This window comes from Pelophylax lessonae (genome assembly GCF_965119305.1).
Source record: "Pelophylax lessonae genome assembly, chromosome: 1".
NCBI classification, from domain to species: Eukaryota; Metazoa; Chordata; class Amphibia; order Anura; family Ranidae; genus Pelophylax; species Pelophylax lessonae.
In genome coordinates this window covers 74,114,121-74,134,537 of record NC_138768.1, presented here as the reverse complement: position 1 = coordinate 74,134,537, position 20,417 = coordinate 74,114,121, and the positions used below count along the sequence as shown (strand labels likewise).

The window sequence follows — 20,417 nt, the reverse complement described above, 5'->3', positions numbered from 1 at the left end:
AGTCTAGGGTCACTATTAGAGACTGGGGTCATTGGAGGCTAGGGTCACTATTAGAGACTAGAGTCATTTGAATCTAGAGTCACTATTAGACAGACTTGGGTCATTAGAGTCTAGGGTCATTAGAGGCTAGGGTCACTATTAGACACTAGGGTCATTAGAGGCTAGGGTCACTATTAGACACTAGGGTCATTATAGTCTAGGGTCACTATTAGAGACTGGGGTCATTGGAGGCTAGGGTCACTATTAGAGACTAGGGTCTTTATAGTCTAGGGTCACTATTAGAGACTAGGGTCATTAGAGACTAGGGTCACTATTAGAGACTAGAGTCATTAGAGGCTAAGGTCACTATTAAAGACTAGGGTCATTAGAGGCTAAGGTCATTATTAAAGACTAGGGTCATTAGAGGCTAGGGTCATCAGAAAATAGGATCATCAGATCAGAGACTAGTGTTGTATCAAGCAGGCTTCAAACAGCATTAAAATGTCACCCCTCAAAGTGAACCTGACCTGGCCCAAGGTAGCACCAGTGCTGAAGTGTTGGAACCTTGTGGTGCTGGAAATAAAATCTGTGTTAGTGTTCTTATAAATCTCTGTGCAGCTCCTTGCACAGAAAAACTGTTCAAGGGCCTTTGACTTGCCCACATATAGAGCCCCAATCTTCCTGATGCAAAACCACATCACTGGTTACTCAATTGTAGGGCTTGGTCTGAAGAATAGGTTATTATCATTTGGGCAGAAATTGAGATTCATGGGCAGGCTGGACATAGGATCCAAGGGGCTCCCCAGAAATTGACTTGAAGACTAACATATGTACTTACAGGCATCACAAGGTCTCTGCACTTCAGGACTGTCCTTATATTAGGAACAGTTTAAACCAAGCCAGGTTTATTTGAAGACTTTCTCTGATACTAAGATCTAGCCCCACATACAATTCCCATCCCTGTACTGTTTCCCCAACATCCACGGTCACATATGGTGAAGTGAGAACCTTGTTTAATGCTATGGAGGTTTCTTCTTATGGGAGAGGAGATTATCACCTTGTCTTTGCATGTAGTTTACCAACTCCATAAATGCACAGTAAATAGAACAGAAACATATGGATATAGAATTAATATGGAATTTAAGAAGTGCTTTCATTTGTGTGTGGAGTGCTTTGTGAGATACAGAACACTCAATACAATTTCTAATACATGTCCCATGATGTATTGACATTTGTCTTTGCAACTTTTTTTGATGATCTTTATTTTCAAGTGTTCCATTTGTTCTAGTTTGTTTGTTATCATGGAGAGGGACAACAATTCTGATATAATTACTACATAAAAATATACATAAATATTTTCTGATGCCTAAAACAAAATAGAAAATAATCAAGAACTACATATTTTTAATATAAAATATTTTTTTAAAGTAACAATTCATAATAATATTACTGCATAATAAACTAAATGACTAGCCCTTATCTAGCATGGTCATGGTATAGTGGGTTACAGGCTGTCCTGAATACAGGGTACAAAATCTAATGGAGGATGCATAGAAAAATTGGTGCAGAAAGGTACTGCAACCACTAGTAACCAGTCAAATTCCTTGTGTTATTTTAGGTGTGTTTTGCATGAATCTATCAAGCTCTGTGTTATGTTATGCCTCCACTATCTACTACCAATCTGTAGAAGGAGAATGGTTCATACATTCTTTCAACAGCCATTGGAAATAGATCATGTCATCCTTCATCAATTGACATATTGGCTGTTTAGAAGTTTTTCAGATTTATCAAATAACCAGAGATAATCAGTCTATATAGGGGAGGTCGAATGACAAAATCCAAATTTTGATCTGTAGAAGAATTTTCAAGCATGCTAAAAATTCTTGTGACCAAGCTTGAATATTTTTTTTCCATATAATCCTGTGAATGTTCCACTAAAGTACTAAAATGCAGTAATCCAGTGGATTGTCCAAACAAAAATGGAGAATTCTCTTTGGCAGATAAAAATGGATATAAATTTTTATACCTGAGCTCAGCCAGTCACAGCCATTCCAGGACCTGTGGAGGGTAGACTTACCGGGGTCCAGAAAAGCTGGAAAGAAAAGCCAGGAGCTCAAACTTTTACCTACTCCACCAAAAGTGGAAATAACAGCTTCTTGCCAAGAGCAAGTCTGATAACATTGGTGTTGTCTGCCATCTTGTAGCTAGATACAGTTAGTGCACCATACACATCTTTAATATTAAGGTGTCTTGGGAGGCAGTGGAAGTGGACTGGGTCTGCAGGCTATTAGAATAGAAGTATGGAACCTGGCAAAACTAACTTAGGTTTAAAAAGGCAAACCTGGGGGTGGTCATTCTCATGCTTACTTTCTAATTGTCCACTGACCCAAAACAATCAGACAACTCCTAACCATCAAGCCTCTTCCAGTCAATGATGCTCTAAGCAGCAAAGCAAAGATGAGGATAGAAGCCCAGAGCTTGTTCCTTCACAAGCTAGCAAAGGCAGCTCCATGTTTTAAAGTTGCAAGGCTTTGCTTTGGTATCACTAGCAGAAGTAGGTGGCCTAGGGCAGTGGTCCTCAACTCCGGTCCTCAGGGCCCACTAACAGGCCAGATTTTAAGTATTACCTTGGGGAGATGCAGACTAGAGTACTGCAATCACTGAGCAGCAAATGATATCACCTGGGATGTATTTCAGTTATCTTGCAAATCTGGCCTGTTAGTGGGCCCTGTAGGCCAGGGTTGAGGACCACTGGCCTAGGGTATACCAAAAGCAGATGGAGAGAATGTATCTTCCAACTAGTACAGAAATGTCATGGAACACCCAGGAAGGCACTTCAATCAGTGGCGAGGTAAAGGAAAATCAACAACTCTCAAGTAGAAGAAATGGAATGAAATATGAATATAACCAATGGAGCTGGACTGGTTACACAAGGTTACAGGTTATAGGGCAGTAATCTACATTAATGTTCCCACAATCTATCAATCTGCTACAAAACAAGATTACTAATTCAAGACAAAGCAGCATTTCATTGCATTCTCTACTTGAAGGAGTTCCTGGTCGACTACTATATAAGCTTGCTAACAGTCCCCCGAAAAATGTTGATTGGAAACGATGGTTCTTTATCAAAAAATATAAAATACATAATTTTCTGATACAGAAGAACTGATTCATCTGGTATCCAGCATAGATAGATCGCAATGTAATACTAGGAGGCAGTGTTGTAGCGAGTGTTTGTCCCCGGGTGTCACATCTTCTGAGACTGGCTCTTACACATGGTCAGGATCTGTTTTAGCACTTTCTGTACATCTTCATCCATTTGGCCCTAAGGGGAAAAAATAGGAGAAGCATTGTAAAGCAAATCTGAAAGCATGAGTGTTGAATGTGCTATTCACACACCACCCTCCCTGCTTCCTGCTATCAGATCCTGTACCCCCACTGCTAAGCCTAGTTTCTTAAAATCTTGGTGTCATAGCTAGGTGGATGATAACATTGTCATCCCCCCATACCTAGAAGACCAAGTTCCTTACAGCAAATGAGGAGATGGTGAGGGATTGTAGATCAGTGAGCATTCCTTGCTGAGGAGGTGCGCTTTCATGAGATGCTGTCACTCTAGTCTGGTTGGAAATTTGACAATATCTCCATAACCCCTAAACACAACATGCCTTATCTCTGATAGATAAGGCTCTGCGTTCATCCCCTTAAAGAGGTTGTAAACTCAGTTACATTTTTTTTTTTTACAAGCTGAAAGAGAAACACATAATGAGCTAGTATGCATCGCATACTAGCTCATTATGAAATACTTACCTTAGAACGAGCCCCCGCCATGCCGCCCGCTTACCTCTATGACGGGCGACATGTCCAGTCGCCCGTCTTTCGGGATCGCGGCATCCGGCCATCTGATTGTCAAGAGCCGCGGTGACGTCACTCCCGCGCACGCGCGCGAGAGCCGACGGTCACGGCACGGGGCTTTGAAGGAACGGCACCAGCGGCCGTTCCTTCAGAGCACATGCGCCAGTGACGTCACTGGTTGCATGTAAGGTAAATATCTCCTAAACGGTACATGTTTAGGAGATATTTACAGTACCTATCATAGGCTTACCTATAGGTAGAAGTGTCAGAGGAGGGTTTACTTCCTCTTTAAGTAGGTATTTTTTGTAAGACATGAGAAAGAATTCCCTCAATCCAGGATATGCCATCCATCCATAAAGCATGGCAATCTTGTGTCTGTGTTGGCAAGCAGGTACACCCATCTATTGTCTGGAGAAGTCTGGCCAGAGTGGTCTTCATGGAAAGTTTGCAGCAAAAATGCCATACCTCCAATGTAGAAACAAGGCTAAGTGACTCAACTATACACGAAAACATAGGAACTGGGGGTGCAGAAAATGGCAGCAGGTGCTCTGGACTAATGAGTCAAAATGTGAAATATTTGGCTGTAGCAGGAGGCAGTTTGTTGGTGAAGGGCTGGAGAAAGGTACAATAATAAGTGTCTGCAGGCAACCGTGAAGAATGGTTTGGGGCTGTATGCCTGCAAATGGAGTTGGAGATTTGATCAGGATCAATGGTGTCCTCAATGCTGAGAAATACAGGCAGAAACGTATCCACCATGCCATACCATCAGGGAGGAGTGTGATTGGCCCCAAATATATTCTGAAGCAGGACAATAACCCCAAACATACAGCCAATGTCATTAAGAACTATCTTCAGTGTAATGAAGAACAAATCTGATTTATTTTTATGAGAAGCCAAAGGAGTGGCTGTGGCTATAGTTTACTTGGATTATGCCAAAGCATTTGACGCAGTTTCCCACACAGGGCTAATGTCTAAGGTAAAGTCTACAAACTTGGGAAGATACGTTTGTAAATGGGTAGAAAACAGGCTAACAGGTTGTATTCAGTAATGATTAATGAGTCACACTCTGAATGGTCTAAGGTTATCAGTGGTGTACCCCAAGGTTCAGTGTTCGGACCCTTACTTTTTAATATCTTTATAAATGATATCGGGTCTGGGATTAAAAGTATAATTTCAGTGTTTGCAGATGGCACCAAGCTATACAGTAGAATAAAGTCATTACAATTATAATTGGGCAACTACAGTTTGTGGCAAATGAGGTTTAATGTTGATAAATGTAAAGCTATGCACTTGGAGGCTAAAAACATGCATGCATCATACATACTAGGGGGAGAATAGCTGAAGGAGTCAATGGCATGGAAAGTTTGTTGTTCGTGTATTCGTGTATTAAAAGAGGTATGGACTGCAGAGAGAGATATCATTTTGCCCCTGTACAAATCATTAGTAAGTGCCGGGTCGAATTCGCAGCCTGTTCCCGCATCGCAAGCGCACCCTTGGCAGTTCACACTGCCATATGCGATACGCTGGGGGTGTCAATGAAATGTTAACGACACCCCCAGTTTGATCGCATATTGCAGTGCGATCTGACAGTTTGCACAGGATCGGATCGCACAAGTGTGAACCACTGTGCGTTCCGATCCTGATGCGGCTGAAAAAATGCCTCATGTGCGACTTTTGTGCGGGTGCAGTGCGAATTTAGCCATACAAAGTGTATGGTTGAATTCGCACTGCACATCCGATCGCATGTAATGAAGGAGCAGTGCGCTCCGATATTACATGCGATTGCCGCACACGCACAAGTGTGACCCGGCACTAAGACCTCATCTGAAATATGCAGTTCAGTTTTGGGCATCAGTTCTCATAAAGGATATCGGGGAACTGGAGAAAGTGCAGAGAAGAGCAACCAAACTGATAAGAGGCATGGAAGAGCTCAGCTATGAATAAAGATTAGAGGAACTGAATGTATTCTCTGTTAAGAAGAGGAGATTAGGGCCCCTTTCACACTTGTCTGACTTGTCCTGTGAATTGGGACTGCAAAGTCACATGACAAGTCGTACCCCATGATTTCCAGTGAGTACCGTTCATTTCTGTGCGACTTCATAACAGACCCTGCCCTACTTTGGTCAAAATGTGAAGCGACTTGAAGGCCATAGACCTCAATATTACAAAGGCATTGCTTCAAGTCGCGTAGCAAAGTCGCAGTACTATCAGGTCACACAAGTGTGAATAGGGGCCGGGGGGGGGGGGGGAATATGATCAACATGTATTAATACATAAGGGGTCCATATAGTCAACTTGGTGTTGAGTTATTCATTTTAAGGTCATCACAGAGGACAAGGGGGCACTCTTTACATCTAGAGGAAAAGAGATTTCATCTCCAAATACGGAAAGATTTCTTCACAGTAAGAGCTGTGAAAATGTGATACAGACTCCCTCAAGAGCTGGTTCTGGCCAGCTCAGTAGATTGTTTTTAAAAAAGGCCTGGATTCTTTCCTAAATGCACATTATATAATGGGATATTATTTTTACAGGTGATAACACCAGGGGTAGTTGATCCAGGTAATATCTGATGCCCTGGGGATCAGGAAATCATTCTTTCCCCCACTGGAGTGAATTGGATGATGCTTTTGTGTTTATTTATTTCTGTTTCTTTGTATTTGCTTTCCTCTGGATCAACTATGGGTATAGTATTGTGTATATGGGGGTTTTCAATATCTTTTCTTGTTGGTTGAGCTAGATGGACTAGAGTCTTTTGTTAACCTTGCTAACTTTGTAACTATGTAAGATGTCCTGGAAGTGATGGTTTGACCCCCACAAAGCCCTGATCTCAACATCATGGAGTCTGTCTGAGATTACATGAAGAGACAGAAGGATCTGGGGCAGCCTACATCCACAGGAGATCTGTGGTCAGTTCTCCAAGATGTCTCAAACAACCTACCTGCCAAATTCCTTCACAAACTGTGTGTAAGTGTACCTAGAAGAATTGATGCTGTTTTAGTTACATAGTAGTTGAGGTTGAATAAAGACAAGAGTCCATCCAGTTCAACCTGTGTATGTGTGTGTGGACGTACTCATTTCACATACCCCTGAATGTTTTAATCTTGGAGATGTACGTCCAAGAGTCTTATAAAAGTAGCCATACTCCCCACAGTTACTACCACTTGTGGTAGAGAATTCCACAATCTTATTGCCCTTACTGTAAAAAAAACCCCTGCGTAGCCTGAGGTTAAATCGCTTCTCCTCTAATCGCATTGTATGGCCTCGTGTCCTCTTACATTCCTTGTGACTGAATCGTTTTTTTTCTATGCTGAGATCACCGTTGAAGTATTTGTAAATCGCTATCATGTCCCCTCTCAGTCGTCTCTTTTCCAGGGAGAATATATCAAGTGCTCTTAATATTTAAGGTCCTCCAATCCCCTACTTAGCTTAGTTGCCCTTCTCTGGACTCTCTCCAGTTCCAGCACATCCCTTCTGAGGACTGGAGACCAGAACTGGACAGAATACTCCAGGTGTGGCCGAACCAGAGTTTTATAAAGTGGTAGGATTATAGTTTTATCTCTGGAATTCATCCCTTCCTTATGCATGCTAATATTCTGCCGGCTTTGGCAGCTGCAGCTTGACATTGCATGGTATTGCTTTGTCTATCTTCTACCAAGACTCCCAGATCTTTCTCCATTTTTGATTCCCCCAGGGTTCCCCCCCTAACGTGTATTGTGCTTTTATGTTTTTAGTCCCCAAGTGCAAAACCTTACACTTCTCCACATTAAACCTCATTTGCCACGTAGTTGCCCACTCTGTTTTTTTGTGCAGGTCATTCTGTAAGATATCTACATCATGTTGGGAAGTTATTGCCCTGCTTAATTTTGTATCATCTGCAAAAACTGAGATTGAGCTAACAATCCCGTCCTCAATGCTATTTATGAATACATTGAACAAAATTGGTCCCAGGACTGAGCCTTGGGGGACCCAACTTATCACTCCAGACCAGTCTGAGCACGCGTTATTTATTACCACCTTTTGGACACGCCCCTTTAACCAGTTTTCTATCCAAGAGCAAACCTTGTGGTCGATGCCTGCAGACCTTATTTTGAAGGCAAAGGGTGGTCACACCAAATATTGATTTGAATTTCTCTTTTGTTCATTTACTTTCCATTTTGCTAATTGACAAAAATAAACAATTAACACTTTTATTTCTGAAAGCATTCTTTATTTACAGCATTTTTCACATCAGACTAACTTTTGCACAGTACTGTATATTTTACAGATAACCTGATAAGGAATACCAGTGTTCCAAAATCCTTACCTGAACTGCATACAGCAAGTGCATTCTGTAAACGGACACAATCTCTTGGTGTTGTTTCTTGGTCTCCTACAGCAAAAAATATAGAAATAAATAGATAAATAAGAATAAAAGCCAGTGTGTGAATTTGCAGCTAAACTAACGATATAGTCAGTGCTGTACATCGCTGCACTGGGTGTAGATACAGAGCCCACGTTTACTGTATATATTTTATGTAAGCAAGCTTTAAAAAATTAATAAAAGTTTTAGAAGACATATTGATAAAGACAGTAATTCACTGCTGGGACCTTGTCCGGTCCGGTCTCTCAATGTAGTTGCAAGGAGTGCTGCATTGGCATTGGCTGCACATTCAGCTCCATGCAAATGTGAAACTTTAGCTGAAAATGTATTGACGGTCATTTGCCTCCTCCTTCCACCATAGATTCATGATCTAATAAAAACGAATCCTCAGGCAGAATGCTTTTGAAAGGTTTAAAAATGGCCATCAACTTGTTTAGCTTCAAACTGCATTTTACCAGTGCCATCTCAAGAGCATTAAAGGGCCCCGGGCAGGTGCTTACCACCTGCTAAGTTCAGCGGCGGGATGCACACGGGAATCGGGACTAATGCTTGGCTGGGGCTGGGCAGGTGGGCCCCTCGGGCAAGTGGGGCCCCCGGGCAACTGCCCGGCATGCCCATTCGGTAAGATGGCCCTGCATTTTACCAGGCTACGGTTAACCTTAAAAATGATAAATGGTTGATTTAAACATTTTTGTTAAGGGCCTCTTCAGACATTTATATTACCACAACGTAGGACACTTTTTGTAACGCCATTTATTTAGAATAGCATTCCAATGTACAACTACACTGCCTGTCTCTATGCATAAAATTACAGCTGGTCTTAAGTACTTCCAGTTTTCTTATCTATGAAATGGAGGTAATTATTTTAGAATTTGGTGTAGTATTAGTACTAAGTGGCGCTATTACTAACTACATGAATCTGCCGCATGAGGTGGTAAATGTTACATAGGTACATAGTAAGGTTGAAAAAAGACACCAGTCCATCCAGTTCAACCTATGATGTGTGTGTGAATAGTACATTGTATACCCCTATATGTTGTAGTCGATAAGGTGCATATCTAATAGTTTTTTGAAAAAACTGTTTAATCGTTGGGTTCCGCTTGAATCTTTAGGGCTAGCTAGTTCATACCACATGCGTTCCAGTGCTTTTTTCTGCATTCAAAATGCATAGAAAGTAGGTTACATAGTTTCCCCCAGTACTTTCGGTTCCAGAACAAAAAAATGGAACGCTCCAAAAACCGGAATGCAGAAACTCATCCAGAACAAATCTGGAGGACATTTTTGTGGTGTGAACCAGCCCTTAGGCTGGCAGCAGATCGGTCTCTACAAATTCGGCACAGTGATGAAAAAAAAGAGAGCAACTGAGCATGTGCAGAGCAGGGTGAGGTCAAGTATTGCTTTATTTTAAACAGTATAGACACTTACTTATTTTTATTGTTTTACATACAAGGTGGTATCAAAAAGTTTCAAGACTAGTTTTATAACACGCCAACAGATGGCAGCACCAGGCTGCACCCACAGTCACAGGGAGCACCGAACTTCATAAGTCAGTGTGCTAAAAGACATCGCCCTGTGTACATCGGGAGCTGTGCAACTGGTGCTATTCTCACCACGTGTGTTACCGTGTCTGCGATTTCATCACGGACAGCAAGTTAGAAGAAAGAGCAAATGTGAAAATCCGGATGCTCCACAGAGACAATGCACCGTAACCGAGCTCTCCTCACACGTGAGTTTATCGCAGAAAACAACATGATCTCACTTCACACACCATTGCGGAGATCCAGAACGAATAGCAGAAGGTGCTTGACACGCTTTGAAAAGAAGACTTCCAGGAGACATTCCAGAAGTGGCAGGAAAGCTGGGAGCGCTGTATTTCTGTGGAAGGGGACTGGTTTGAAAGTGATGGTGTATAAACGTAGATAAAGTACTTTCTTGTAAACAGAGCTAGTCTCTAAATTTTTTGATACCACCATGTAGCTATAACTGCAAAAGCCTGAAGTCATTTATTAGGACTTTATATCCATATACAATCGGTTTTCTTGGGACACTGCAAGCCCCTTTTTAACCCCTTCCCGCCACCCACCTCCGGGCCCTTTAACCTCCCTGGCAGTATGATTATGTCAGGAATTCTGTACCAAAAGCGGTAACATTTTTTTCATGGAAATTTGGCGTTATGTATTATAGGCCTACAATTCTTAGTAATTACTGACTTAAACCTGACCAAAGCAAGACTCTAGTAGACATCCCAGATGTGATAAATTTGAAACACACGCATGAATTATAATCTAATCAATAATATAATTTTATTATATAATATATATATATATATATATATATAAAAAGGAGGTGATACAATGTAATCTCAAATTATATATAATAAATTTATATATATATATATATATATATATATATATATATATATATATATATATATATATATATATATATATATATATATATATATATATGTATTATATATATGTGTTTGTGTTGTTGCAACTTTTGAATTTCACTCCCAGTTCTGCTCCCATGCACCATTGCTGCTGCAGGGAACGGAACCAGGAAGTCATCAGAGCGACGGACGAGCGGCGGGGATCTCGGCGGCGATCACAGCAATGGGAGATCATCGCTGGATCGCCAGGAGAAGGTAAGGAACACCGCTGCACGCTCTACACATCTACCCCGAGCGTGACTCGGGGATACCGATCCTAGCATGAAAAATCCACCCAAGTCACGCTCGGGGATACCGCTAAGGGAGTTAAGGGTTCTAAACGCCGGGAGGCAGAGGCGGGCATTTGGGTCATGTGACTGCTGTGATTGGCTGTCACAGTGTTCACATGATTGGAAAGCTCTAAACGCCGGGAGGCAGAGGCGGGCATTTGGGTCATGTGACTGCTGTAATTGGCTGTCACAGCGTTCACATGATCGGAAAGCTCCAGATTGCTAGTATGCATTGGGAGCTTTCTGTTAACCGCCGGCTACCATGCTGGGAGCGCGCAGTGAGTGCTCTCTCAGCACAGTAGGTGGTATACACAGAGCCGCATATATGAGGCCGCTCGGCACAAAGGCTCACATGCCGAGAGGCCGCATATGTGCGTGAAGAGGTTAAGATAAACAGTGCCATGCCATTTTAGAGCTCTTTAAGATCAGATGATTAAAGTGGAACTTTACCCATAACAATTTGATAAAGAAGAATGTTTTTTTTTTAGCAAAGAACATTCATTCCACATTAATAATTATGCTACCAAAATGAGTGCGTACTGTAAATTGCCTCCAGCATTGCTCCTGTTTCTTCTTGGCAGAAGCTGCCATTTTGCTGAAGTCCAGAGCCCTTGAGCAGCAGTAAATCTTTAGGCTGTCAGCAGATCGGCCTCCAATGGCTCTGATTTGCCGAGAATCAAGAGCAACTGAGCCTGTGCAGAGCAAGATAAGACTATGCCTTTCTGGGTTTTAAACAGTATAGGCACTTATTGTTAATATTTTACATAGATTTACCTGCAAAAGAAGCCAGCCTGTTGTGATCTAGCAGGACCTAATTTTCTGACTAATGTTTCAGTAAAGTAATCTTATTTACTGATAACTTAAAAAAAGTATAAAGACTTCTGTAGCCAAAACCCATATAGATGTTATGACTGTCATCTCTATATATGGAGTTTGCTCATAGCTGTTGTTATTTTTTTCTTATTATTAATGAGAACTGAAGGAGGAATAATGAAAAAGCCACCAGAAGTTCGTCAGCTGTGATGAAGGTTTAGGCATGCAGACATGACGTCAGGATTCTAGAACTATAAAAGGAGACCAACATTTATGTTGCACCTAATATATTCTTATTAGTCTAAATAGACTGAAATCAACATTCTGTATTTATGTTCTGTTACAAGAAATTGGAGAATTGTTGGTCATGAAATTTGGCTTCCTACATAAGGGGGGACTGAAAAGCAACTGACTTAAAAGGAGAACCTCATTTTTAAAGAAAACCTGTCACAAGCCTGTGCAATTCAATCTGCATGCATAGGCAGAGGATACCTTTAGGAGTTTATAGCTGGTACCTGGAGATGCCTGCAAGTATATTTCTGTGCTCCAGCACCCTGGGAATCTCCAAACCAAACAGAAGCTGCATTCCTGAAGTTGGTGCAATGTCCTCCCACCTACTGCCAGGAAGGGGATAATACAGAGGTAGAAGAGGCTTCATGGTGTGACGGTGGGGAGAACACAGTGACCATCAGAGCCTCTTCCACCTCTGGGCCAGCTAGCTGTCTATTGTGCCCTGCTGGACCAGTTTTTTTCTTTTTTTATTATTATTTTTATCAATTTTGCATATAATGTTACAGACAATGTCTGCACAGCAAACAGCCGCAGTGCAGTAATTGACAAAAAAACAAAACATACAACCAAATATACATGTGACCATACAAAAACACTCCCCATCCCGGTGGGAGATTAAGGATATATACCCACCCCACCTGCAAACATCACGGTATATCAAAGGCAAACTTCACACAATTGTTTCATTTTTCCCATCACGTATTCACAGATAGTGAGCCGGGGCAGATCCTACCATCTACTCACTCAATTTGTTACAAAAAAAATACAGTGTTTCTCCGAAAATAAGACCTACCCTGAAAATAAGACCTACTGTTATTTTCGGGGAGGGCTGCAATATAAGCCCTACCCCAAATATAAGCCCTAGTTTAAAATGTTTGTAGAATCCTAGAATCCACTCTATTACTGTTTTATATAATGTCCAATGTGTGTGTTTTTGTATTATAATTGTGTCAAATACCTTCGGTACAGCACCGCTTGGCGCTCAGCTGATCTCCCGCTGCTCTCCTTCTCTTCTCCCAGCTGTCAGCGGGGGATTTCAGCCCCTCCCCTCTGCAGTGCTCAGAGCAGGTCACGGAAGCGCTGAGCAGGGCTCAAACAAAGGTATTTGGCACAATTATAATACAGGAACCCACACATTGGACATTATATAATACTAAGAGAAGAGAGCACCAGGGGGTCATGGAATGGCAGAGCGGCACTGTAACGAAGGTATTTGGCACAATTATAATACAAGAACCCACACATTGTACATTATATAATACAAAGAGAAGAGAGCTCCAGGGGGTCACAGAATGGCCGAGCGGCGCTGTAATGAAGGTATTTGGCACAATTACAATACAGGAACACACACATTGGACATTATATAATACTAATAATAGAGTGGATTCTCGGATTTTACAAACACTTTTACTTGGCTCACACAGGGGATTCCTGAAAGGCAGGTAGGGAGAGGGGGGGGGAGACAGCACATTACACGATAAGACCTACCCCGAAAATAAGCCCTACTGTGTTTTTTGATGCCAAAATTAATATGAGACCTGGGCCTATTTTCAGGGAAACACGGTAATCACAGCAAATAGGTGGTTAGTCCGAAACCGCGAGAGGGGACTCAACCCATCCTCCCCATAGTTTCTCAAAATCCTGCAGTGCTCCTCTATTTGTGTAGGTTGCCTTATAAAAAGATAGGGCTCTATTTACCAAAGCTTGCGCCCCTGTTGTCTTCCAGGAAAGTATAATAAGTTTCCTGGCCTGCTTGACCAGTTTGACATTAAAATGTTTGTACTAGAAACATAATTGCAGTACCTTTATAAAGAGAACAATGTGCAGAATAAAATTTGGACGTTGAATGAGTTATAAACTCCCTTCTCATTCAGTTTTCTAAAACTGTACCAACCAAAAAGTGGACCAAAAACGTGACCACCCTAGGGCCATTTCTGCACTCTGCAAAACCAACCACTGTATTTGCAAGCATATAACTGGGGTGAGGATGCACACGACATCTTTTGGTGTCAGTTGGGAGACCAAGAGTAAGGGCTTGTTCACACCAGCAATTGAGCTGTGTTTTTACTGCCACCCAGGGTTTTTTTCTCAGAAAAAAGGTGCAGGAACTCAACCACGACCCCCCCCCCCAAATCCCCCTCCCAAAACTGGTCAAAATTTCACTAACAGTGGGAGGGTCTTAAAGGGGCATCAAATACCAGTAGTGCATTATGTACAGAGTGAAGAGTTCGGTGGGGTTACACATAGAGTGCAGAGTTCAGGGGTGTGCTACGTGCAGAGTTCAGGAGTGTGCTACGTATACAATGCAGAGTTCATGGGTGCACTACACACAGAGTGCAGAGTTCAGGGGTGTGCTACGTGCAGCGTTCAACAGTATGCTACGTATACAGTGCAGAGTTCAGGGGTGTGCTACACACAGAGTGCAGAGTTCAGGGGTGTGCTACGTGCAGCGTTCAACAGTATGCTACGCATACAGTGCAGAGTTCAGGGGTGTGCTACACACAGAGTGCAGAGTTCAACAGTATGCTACGTATACAGTGCAGAGTTCAGAGGTGGGCTACACACAGAGTGCAGAGTTCAGGGGTGTGCTACACACAGAGTTCAGTCTTCTTCCACAGCTGCTTGGCTCTGCATCCCCCATCCACATCTCACTTTTACCTCTCTTCTTCTCTAGTACCTCCCCTCACACTGTAGATGGCTTCGCCTCTCTCACTTGCAAGAAGATCATTCAGTGCGGCTGTCAGAATTCACACTGCACTCCAGGCACCGGCATCTCCTTTGTCCCCATACTGCACTTGGAAAACACAGGAAGCCAGACCTCTGTGTTTACAAGTGATAGTGAGCAGGGAGCAGAGGACCTGAGCCAAAGGTGGTGGAACTGAGTTCCACCAAGTTCCAGCTGAAAAAAAAGCCCTGCTGATGCCCCCCCCCCATCAACCGCTCCCCCTTTAGCTGAGATGCAGAAGTGCGGGGTGTACACATGCTGTGGGCACAATTACTTTGCAGCTGCCACAGAAATAGGGATGTTCTGAAAGCCTGTTACAACTGTGTGCAATGCAAGCGGTAGTGGTGCGCTAGTGTGGGGTTCAAAGGGTTAAAATAGGCAATAAGTCGTTAAATGGTCTGTGAAGACTAATCAAAGCACATGTGAACGAACGCTAATACAAAATGACAGTGATTTAACCCATTAAATATTTTTGGAATGACCCTTTAAATATATTGGAGAAATGTAAGTAAATGTTGGAGCGATGTACTTACCACCAACTGGTTCTGCAGTTGTTTGACCTGCTGCTGTAATGATTCCAGCTGCTGGCTCTGTCGCTTAGGAGTGCTTGTGGTAAATGACAGCTGCGATAGGCTGTTCAGTGCTTCTTTCAGTTTGTTCACCTCCTTTGTCAGCTCATTAATCTGTAAGATCAGATGTGTATCGATTAGCAGTACATTCATTAACAAGTTAAATGTATAATTAGGAGCTGAACCCCTCAGGCCCATCTTACACTAGCCGTGCGGATCCGACTTCCATGCGACTTTAATGCACGGGATCCGATTTTGAGCTGACTTTGAGATGGGGGAGACTTGGGTCTTGAGGGGAAACCCTAAGCCAAAATAAAAAAAAACAACAACCCTGGGCTGTGGTTGTGGGGGTGTGCGGGCAGGGGGCTTATCAGAATCTCAAAGCCCCCTTTAAGAAAGGGGGCCCCCAGATTACAGCCCCCCCCATGTGAAGTGTAAGAAAAGTAGGGGGAAGTTTTTAAAAAGTCCTTTATTAAAAATGAATAATGTCCCCCATGGTAGCTCCAATGTCAATTACGATATCCACCGCTGCCAACCCTAAGAAGATAAAAAAGAAACGCTCCTCCACCGACGCTGGCTCCCACTGTTCTGTCAGATCCTGTGTCTGCCAGTTCTTATATAACTATGGGGCATGGCTATCTAGTGGCATTACTTGGAGACCCCACCCCTTGTGACGTCACAAACCCATTACGCCCAGGGTGATGACATAAAAAAGAGTGGGTTCTACCATGGGGACATTATTCGTTTTTAATAAAGGACCTGTCAAAAACTGCCTCCTGTTTTTATTACACTACACTGTTTTTTTTTGGGTGAATGGGTAGGGGTACCATATACCCCATACTCATTTACATGGGCGGGACCAGGATCTGGGGGCCCTATTTCTTAAAGGGGGCTATTGATTCCAATAAGCCCCCTGCCCGCACACACCCACAACCACAGGTTAGGGGGAAGAGACCCTTGTCCCATCAACAGCAACCCCCCCCCCCCACACAGACTATGTTGTGGCCTGGTATGGTTCCAGGCTGCATGTTCAGATAAGAGTCTGGTATGGATTTAGGGGGGACCCCATGCCATCCTCTATTCAAATTTTGGTGTGGGATTTTATCACGCCATTTATTTTCTTTCAATAAATTTTGCATTACTAACATTGCCTCTGAGCACATGTTGCATGTCAGAAGTTGGATCAGTTAAGATGCTGATCCGACTTGGATGCAACTTATATTAAATTCAATGGGCTAAAATCAGACCCAAGTCGGACCAAAGTAGTGCAGGAACCTTTTTTAAAGTCAGACCATTACAAATCGGACCAGTTACAGTAAGACAGCTCTTATAGGGAAACATTGGTTTTTACATGTTATTCTGTCAAAGTCTAAACACTTGTCCCACTAGTGTGAACAAGCCTAAATATGTTTCTCAGTGTGGATCTGTAGGGATTTCTTCTTTCAGAACCCTCAATATTAAACTGTCCACCTTGTTACAAAGTAGCTCCAGGGCTGCTACGGTGCTCTGAGCTGCTCTGTCTCTTTCTGGGCTATGTAGTGGACCTTCAGAAGCACATTGCTGAGGTTTCCCACTGTCTATATCAACTGTCAAAAGTTTGCCATTTCCAGAATGGCAAAGATGAAGATACAACAATTATTACCAAGGAAGTGTCTTAGCAGGCAGAATATGCAAGAGAATAATACAAATGGTATAACAGCGGGTAGTATGAACAGGAGAGGAGTGTGAAGGGTATGATAATGGGCAGTATGAATAGGAGAGGAGTGTGAAGGGTATGACAATGGGCAGTATGAATAGGAGAGGAGTGTGAAGGGTATGATAATGGGCAGTATGAATAGGAGAGGAGTGTGAAGGGTATGACAATGGGCAGTATGAATAGGAGAGGAGTGTGAAGGGTATGACAATGGGCAGTATGAATAGGAGAGGAGTGTGAAGGGTATGACAATGGGCAGTATGAATAGGAGAGGAGTGTGAAGGGTATGACAATGGGCAGTATGAATAGGAGAGGAGTGTAAAGGGTATGACAATGGGCAGTATGAATAGGAGAGGAGTGTGAAGGGTAGGACAATGGGCAGTATGAATAGGAGAGGAGTGTGAAGGGTATGACAATGGGCAGTATGAATAGGAGAGGAGTGTGAAGGGTATGACAATGGGCAGTATGAATAGGAGAGGAGTGTGAAGGGTATGACAATGGGTAGTATGAACAGGAGAGGAGTGTGAAGGGTATGACAATGGGCAGTATGAATAGGAGAGGAGTGTGAAGGGTATGACAATGGGCAGTATGAATAAGAGGAGTGTGAAGGGTATGACAATGGGCAGTATGAATAAGAGGAGTGTGAAGGGTATGACAATGGGCAGTATGAATAAGAGGAGTGTGAAGGGTATGACAATGGGCAGTATGAATAGGAGAGGAGTGTGAAGGGTATGACAATGGGCAGTATGAATAGGAGAGGAGTGTGAAGGGTATGACAATGGGCAGTATGAATAAGAGGAGTGTGAAGGGTATGACAATGAGCAATATCAATAGGAGAGGAGTGCGGAGGGTATGACAACGGGCAGTATGAATAGGAGAGGAGTGTGAAGGGTATGACAATGGGCAGTATGAATAGGAGAGGAGTGTGAAGGGTATGACAATGGGCAGTATGAATAGGAGAGGAGTGTGAAGGGTATGACAATGGGCAGTATGAATAGGAGAGGAGTGTGAAGGGTATGACAATGGGTAGTATGAATAGGAGAGGAGTGTGAAGGGTATGACAACGGGCAGTATGAATAGGAGAGGAGTGCGGAGGGTATGACAACGGGCAGTATGAATAGGAGAGGAGTGTGAAGGGTATGACAATGGGCAGTACGTGCAGCAAAGGAGTGCAGAGGGTAGGCCAGCAGACAGTATGCAGGAGAGGAGTGTGGAGGGTATAACAGTGAGAAGTATGTAAAAGAGAAAAGTTTTGGGGGTATTACAGAGGAAAATATGTACAGGAGAGAAGTGTGGGAAACTTAGGCTGCTTTCACACTTCTCAGTTGCAAAAACACAGAAAAACACATATGCGTTTTTGCTGCATTTCCGGTGCATTTTTTACCTGTGAAAAAAGGACATGTGACTCAAGAAAACACACTAAGAACATAACTGCAAGTTTGTTCTTGATTCATTTTCCATTTAGTCAGTGAGCTGGACAAAAAAAACAAACAAAAACAGATTCCTCCATCCATACAAAGGAATCCCTCCAGCCAGGACATTGTATTCTGACTCACGGATATCAGAATACGCTGATCTGACATTAAGATGGGTGGCTGTAGAGTAACACAGACCATTCTCATACTGACTTTGAAAAATAAGTACCATGGTTATAGGTAGGTTAGCTATATTTCGGTTTTAGATACCTGTAGAGGTGCACACAAATATATTAAGGTTTGGTTCTACTTATGTGCAGTGACCTGCGTTTTTTCTGCACTGGATAAACTCAGGTCACTGATACCGCACATAGAAACCTTTTCTATGTGCCCCATTAACACCACAATACTGGTATGATGTGCGGTTCGGTGAGCTAAGGAAAAAAATGCGGCATGCCTACATTTTTCTGCAGTGCGGTGGATGGCACCACATGTCACCCTACAGCAGCATAATGTACTGCACTGCTGTCTGCCGGAGCAGAACTGTCACTAGCCTGCACAGCAAAACAATTGGGGTTATTTACTAAAACTGGAGCATGCAAAATCTGGTGCAACTCTACACAGAAACCAATTAGCTTCCCAGGTTTTTATTGTCAAAGTCGAATTGAACAAGCTGATTGGCTATAATACACAGATTCTGCACCACATTCTTACCGTGTGGGCTAGTGTGAGCGTAGCCTAAAGCCAGCCATAGATGAATAAAATTTTGGCCTGTGCAGCAGGGACAAGCAGAGATTCGATCCATCTATGAGCAGGCTGGTTGTACCCAAGTGGATCCATCGATCGACTTGGGTACAACCAGCCTGTCAGATTTTTTACATGCGATTACTGCCGGTGGCTCTAGCCGCTAGCAGTAATTAATGTATTCTGCCAGCTGGGAAGGTTCCTGCACCCGACCCATCACCAGCAGAACACAATAGCACAGTGGGAGCGATTCCCCTATCAACAATGACTGTGTTCATAGGGGAATCAAACGATTTTCTTTCCTGCCACCCGTAGTGGAAGGAAAGAAAATCGCATAATCTATCTGCTGCTTTAAGATAAAACATTACTAACCCCTTCACACTCCCTCTTCCCATTGTACATCACACTCTACAATGGAACAATGGAACTCTGTCCCAATTATCCATAACAGTTACAGGATATATCAATATATAATATTATGACCAAAACAATACTACCAAGGAACTGCAGCCAAAAATCCGACCACAACATCGCAGTGGCCAGTTTAGGTATTAATGGTGAAATGTTCATAAAAAATGCTATGCTTCTATTTAAATCAAGAAAATGTTTTCGCTTTTCACAAATTCACCATGGAAGGAATAGAACCTTTGTCAAAGTGTTAAAGTGGAAGATAAGGCTAACTCTAACTATTCTTCAAAATGCCCTCTTCCCCCCTCCTCCTAACATTACTTCATACCCTGTATAAATAAATCTGTGTACTTACCTATTTTTAATCCACTCTGGTCTGGTCACATGATCCTGCAGCTCGGGCTCCCCTGTGTCAGTGAGCAGCTGCAAGGGAGAGGAGGGAGCGCCGACAATGACCGGAGCATGGGAGCCAATGGGTGATGTCAAGGCTCCGGCAATTCACAGCCATTGTTGAGCGCTGTAAAACAAACACAAAGAAAGGGCGCACCAGCCTAGCGCATTATCCTCAGCAAGCTTTTTAATAACAATTGTTTAAGATTGTTTAATTGTCCAAAGAACAGCATCAAATGGAAAAGTCCAATGTCTCATGTAGATGGAGGGCTGACGCGTTTCCTCAGCCCCACGCGTCAACCCTCCGTCTACATGAGACATTGGACTTTTCCATTTGATGCTGTTCTTTGGAATTGATATGCTGATCTACCACGCATGTTTGTGAGTAGTTGATTTTAAACAATTGTTATTAAAAAGCTTGCTGAGGATAATGCGCTAGGCTGGTGCGGCCTTTCTT

General features: G+C 42.8%; 1 protein-coding gene across 2 annotated transcripts in view; it reads right to left on the bottom strand.

Annotated features, from left to right (window-relative positions):
- Window positions 1-2,904: 2,904 nt before the first annotated feature.
- The window catches only part of RAI14 (retinoic acid induced 14), a 309,495-nt gene continuing 291,982 nt past the window's right edge, over window positions 2,905-20,417 (bottom strand). For both annotated transcript variants that reach the window (XM_082244058.1, XM_082244059.1), the window contains 3 exons: window positions 15,275-15,424; window positions 8,135-8,200; window positions 2,905-3,304 (listed from right to left, as the gene is read on the bottom strand). In XM_082244058.1, the coding sequence (XP_082100184.1) occupies window positions 3,227-3,304; window positions 8,135-8,200; window positions 15,275-15,424 (294 nt within the window). In that variant the 3' untranslated portion in view covers window positions 2,905-3,226. The remainder of the gene's footprint in view (window positions 3,305-8,134; window positions 8,201-15,274; window positions 15,425-20,417) is intronic.